The sequence below is a fragment of the Centruroides sculpturatus genome, unplaced genomic scaffold (assembly GCF_000671375.1).
Source record: "Centruroides sculpturatus isolate CEXI.00-Female unplaced genomic scaffold, Cexi_2.0 scaffold1258, whole genome shotgun sequence".
NCBI lineage: Eukaryota > Metazoa > Arthropoda > Arachnida > Scorpiones > Buthidae > Centruroides > Centruroides sculpturatus.
Window position 1 is genome coordinate 209,349 of NW_019385552.1, and position 4,541 is coordinate 213,889.

The 4,541-nt window shown below is 29.1% G+C and overlaps 2 protein-coding genes and 1 non-coding gene across 3 annotated transcripts in view; 2 read left to right on the plus strand and 1 right to left on the minus strand.

The window, feature by feature from the left end:
• Positions 1 to 6: 6 nt before the first annotated feature.
• LOC111640057 (G-protein coupled receptor 54-like) lies at positions 7 to 584 on the plus strand. Its single transcript, XM_023386064.1, has 2 exons — positions 7 to 144; positions 231 to 584. The coding sequence occupies exons 1-2, from the start codon at positions 52 to 54 to the stop codon at positions 486 to 488; spliced, it is 351 nt and encodes a 116-aa protein (XP_023241832.1). The 5' UTR covers positions 7 to 51; the 3' UTR covers positions 489 to 584.
• A 73-nt stretch (positions 585 to 657) lies between these two features.
• LOC111640053 (glutamyl aminopeptidase-like) overlaps positions 658 to 4,541 on the minus strand; it is a 15,589-nt gene continuing 11,705 nt past the window's right edge. The window contains exons 9-18 of the mRNA XM_023386058.1: positions 2,953 to 3,113; positions 2,805 to 2,887; positions 2,601 to 2,728; positions 2,313 to 2,516; positions 1,931 to 2,004; positions 1,754 to 1,855; positions 1,509 to 1,682; positions 1,127 to 1,267; positions 982 to 1,060; positions 658 to 888 (exon numbers count right to left, since the gene is read on the minus strand). Coding sequence (XP_023241826.1) covers positions 742 to 888; positions 982 to 1,060; positions 1,127 to 1,267; positions 1,509 to 1,682; positions 1,754 to 1,855; positions 1,931 to 2,004; positions 2,313 to 2,516; positions 2,601 to 2,728; positions 2,805 to 2,887; positions 2,953 to 3,113 — 1,293 coding nt within the window. The 3' untranslated portion in view covers positions 658 to 741. The remainder of the gene's footprint in view (positions 889 to 981; positions 1,061 to 1,126; positions 1,268 to 1,508; positions 1,683 to 1,753; positions 1,856 to 1,930; positions 2,005 to 2,312; positions 2,517 to 2,600; positions 2,729 to 2,804; positions 2,888 to 2,952; positions 3,114 to 4,541) is intronic.
• Trnag-ucc lies at positions 3,481 to 3,552 on the plus strand. Its single transcript has one exon. It is a non-coding gene; the product is annotated as a tRNA-Gly (tRNA).

Here is a 4,541-nt window from a genome sequence, read left to right on the forward strand (position 1 = left end):
AAATATTTAATAAATTATATTAATATATTATTAAATTATTAGGTACTTAAAATGCTCTTTGTATATCTGATAAATTTCATGTGGTGTTGGGTACTCTTTCAAGTAGTCGTACTTTATAGATATTTTAAAACAGGAGATAATGAGGTAATGTTTTTTTTTTTTTTTTAAATATAATTTAGAATATTTAAAAATATCATTTAAATTTATTATTATTTTTTCTATAATTTTAGCTTCCAAAATGGTATAAACATGTCTATTTTTGCGCTCATCTTCTCAGTTACGGTCATAGCGCTATTAATCCAATAGTATATCAAGCAAGTAATGAAAACTTTCGTAAAGCAGCACGTTTGACATTTCCTTGCCTTTTTCGAACAAATCGTATTGTTCCTAACGTTAATAATAATAATAATAATAATAATAATCAAATGCAACAACGTATTGAAGTTGCAGCAAATTGTAACGGAATTCAAAATGATAAAGTAAAATAGTGATCAACCATTAAAAAAATATGTACAGTACATTTAGTTTATTTATAAAATTATCTTTGCTTTTGTAGATATATAAAACTGTAAATAAAAATTCAGTACAACTATTAAAGAAAATATATTTGAAATTTAATAATATGAAATAATACATTTTGTATAATCAAATCACAGATTTTAATAATAAACTGTACACGCGAAAAAGAAATTCCATTTTTCAATATTAATAAATGGAATTTTTTTAAAATAATTTTATCGGTTAAATTTTTATTGATTTTAACCAATTTCTAATCTCATCCGAATGTAATTTTACCCATTTGATGTTATTTTCGACGTTTTCTAAAGTCTGCTGCCGGCTACTTTTACCAGCTCCTGCATCGGGATATTTTTGGAAGAAGTCTTTCATCTGAAAGATTTATAATAATAATAATAATAAAAGGGTATTTTAGTTTACTAATTACACACACAACGTTTTTTTCTATGTTAGAAAAACGTTCACCTCTCTTAAATGAAACTCGTCTTGAAAGGGTTTGCATATCGTAATCGATCTTCCTAAATATCTACTGTGAAGTGTGTATCTATGGGGAAAAATATATATATATATTAAAATCCAAAATAATCAATTATACAAAATTATTTCGTACCTTTCTACTAGATAAGGCCATTTGCTACGTATAAAATCCCATACGAGAGGTCTTCCTATGTCATTCCAGCTTATATACTTTAAAACGTGGAAGAAGTCTTGTCTTTTGACTTTTGATTCGTTCATTGCATAATTCAAAAATCTATAAAAAGAAAATAAATTAGTTTAGATTATTTATTAATTATTAACGAGATTACGGCCGAAGTTTTCATCTCTTAAACGTGAACGTCGAACGTCGAGCACCGCTTACAAGATAACGGCTCTCGACGTTCGACGTTCACGTTTAAGCGGCGCTCGACGTTCGACGTTCACGTTTAAGAGACGAAAACTTCGACCGTAACTTCGTTATTAAATAATTATAATATATTTTATTTCCATTATACCTCTGTAATAAATGTGGATATCGAACTTGAGATAAACCAAGAAGAAGTAAAGTACGTTCCTGAGACGAGCTCTCATTTTGATATCTTTGCCACATTTCGTTCCAATATTCATCATTTCCTATCTGTGACATGCCGTAAAAGTAAACCAATTCTTTGACATTTTTAGGAATTTCTCTATAAAATATTTAATTTAAAACGTAGTTTTAATGTTAATTTTAAAAAAAATGATACCAAAATTTACTTACTCTCTTCTCTCGAACCAATTCTTAAGTCTTTGATACGCGTTTTCTAAACAGTCGGGATAATCAATTTCGCATGCAAATTTTAATACCACTTCGCGTATACGACTAAAATTAATGAATATTTTCTTTTATTCTAAATAATTTTAAATATTTTAATACTTTATAAAACAAAAATAATACTTTTCTAAATGATTATCTCCTTGATTCCATCCTACTTGATTATAAATCGGGATTACGAACCGCTGTAAAAATTTCTGTAATGGAAAATACATGAGTAAAATCTTGATTTAGGCCTATATTGAATGCCCTGAAATTAAAACGTTCCAGTATCTTTCCGGGAGAACCCATTTTGTTTCAGATTTTATCCTCAAATACCTGGCTTCAATGCAACTTAGAGCTTTATACCTCTGATCAATTACTATTGATCACAGATATAACGGATCAAAACGAGCCAAAATAGTAATTTTGGCTCGTTTTGACGCTTCGTTCTGCATTAATTTAAGGGCATTCAAACGCATTAAGACACACGAAATAGTTTATTAATATTAGAGAGTTTACTTACTTTAAATGGGTAATAAGAATCGGTAGGTTTAAGTAAATTTAATACATTTTTTAAGGCTTTGGTTGCCGTTTTCCACGGCGTTAACTGTGTTTCGTTTACTAAGTACTCAGAAATGCCAAAAGCCACTTCATAATCCAAATATCCAGACCAAGCTAGTTGAAATGAATCAAATAATAAATTTGATCTATCAGAAGGCGAAAATGCCTACAAAATACGTTATAAAATGAAGTTAATTAGCTTTAAAATTTAATTTTAAAGCTAAAAAAAACTTATTTTATCCATAAAAACCTCAAAATCATTTCGAAGAGCTTTGAGAAGTTTATCCCATAACGAACGTTCGTAATTGACAATGAAGTACCCATATTGCTGATTATTAAATTTTATCCACGAAAACGATGAATTCAATCGAATTCTTTCTAAAATATTTAAAGATTTGTATATATAATAATTATACCAGAATATAAATATTTAAATATATAAAGCAGAAATTACTTTCTGATTTGTCGTGAAGCCACACCAAACCCGTTTCGTTAGATGAAGACGTGTAACTTAAAGGTATGCTCCAAACAGTATCGCTGGAATAAAATATATCGATGAAAATAATTTAATTTACTTAAATATTTATACATTTATAACTTACCTTTCTTGACTTTTTTCTCCAGGATTTCTCGAAAATACTTTCTGGCTTGCAATCAGGGAATTTGAATCGGTATCTGTCTTAATTGTTACCATAGGAAATCCCTTTTGTCTTGTCCACGTATCCATAATTTGTGCAATACTTTTATCCGTCTTAAATTCATAAATTTAATTTAAAATTTAAAAATCGAATTTCATTAATAACAATATTTCTTACAAAATTTATTTNTATTTTATTATAACCGCATTATGTATTTTATTATAAATTTCTATACACGTGAAAAACAATGATAAGATTGCTATTATATATTCGAATATAAATTCGTATACGCATATTCCCAATGGAAACACAGCTTCTTTATCATCAATTGTCATCGCACGCCACTGCTACCTGGTCGCCTGCAATGAATCTGAGCCGATCACCAAGGCAGTACATTACTGCATGGCTATCTTGGCAACATTTCTGGGGTGTACCGCTCACAATGCAGTTGATAATACAATATAATAACATTTTCGCAATCTCTTCTTTCAAGCGACGGTGGTATAGTGGTTAGCATAGCTGCCTTCCAAGCAGTTGACCCGGGTTCGATTCCCGGCCGTCGCAGTATAATTTTAATAATACCGTTTTGTTCGATTTATCTTTATGCTTAAAATCTACAATATAGGTTATTATAGATTTTAAGGATAAGAAATAAAACTACTGCTTATAAAACACAATATATTATAGTAACGATAAATTTCAACCCATAACTTACAACGGGACAAGACAAATTTCAGCATTAAATAACTCCTCTAGGCAGTATGTTTAATTGTTTATTCGCATTGAAGGATAGAAATGACAATATTTTCGTTCTTTAAATATGATACAGGCCTATACAGTAGTTTATTGTTTAATTAAACCCCTACAAAATGGGTTCGCGGTTGTACTCTGCAGAAGGCAGAATTACTTTTTACTAGAACCGAAAGTTGGTGATCTGTCGCATTGTTTATTGTGGCTCGGTTCTTTATTACGTAAAGGGATAGGAGGAAAGTCTATCTAGAGCTTTAAAACAGTCAACATGGTCGCGTGTTCCCCCACTTCCGCTTCAAACTGTGTTTATTTCGGACGTGAGAGTGTATAAATCATTGATCTTTGTACACACATCTTATCATATTACTATCTGTTTTAGACTAGAATTACTAATTAAGTAATGTACACAACGTGGTCATGTGCAAAAATAAAATATCCGGGGACTTTATATAATATGAAAGTACATGGTCCATTCGGATTAAATGACCTAGTACTTCAAAATTATCAAAAGTCTATTATATATTTAACTTTACCCGTTTATATTGATGTTTAGTTCGTATGAATATTAAAAATATAATCAAAATTTACAACAGATTAATAGTTCTATTTTATTATTATTTACTTCAATATAGGTCAATACTATTGACCTATATCATAAGGCATTACAATGAATGCAATATACAGATAAGTTATTTGTAATTACATTAAATAATATATATAAAGTAGGTTATTTTCTGTTAATATACGCTAAAACATATATATATATATATATATAAAAAGATAATTTTTGAAGCTGTAAACTG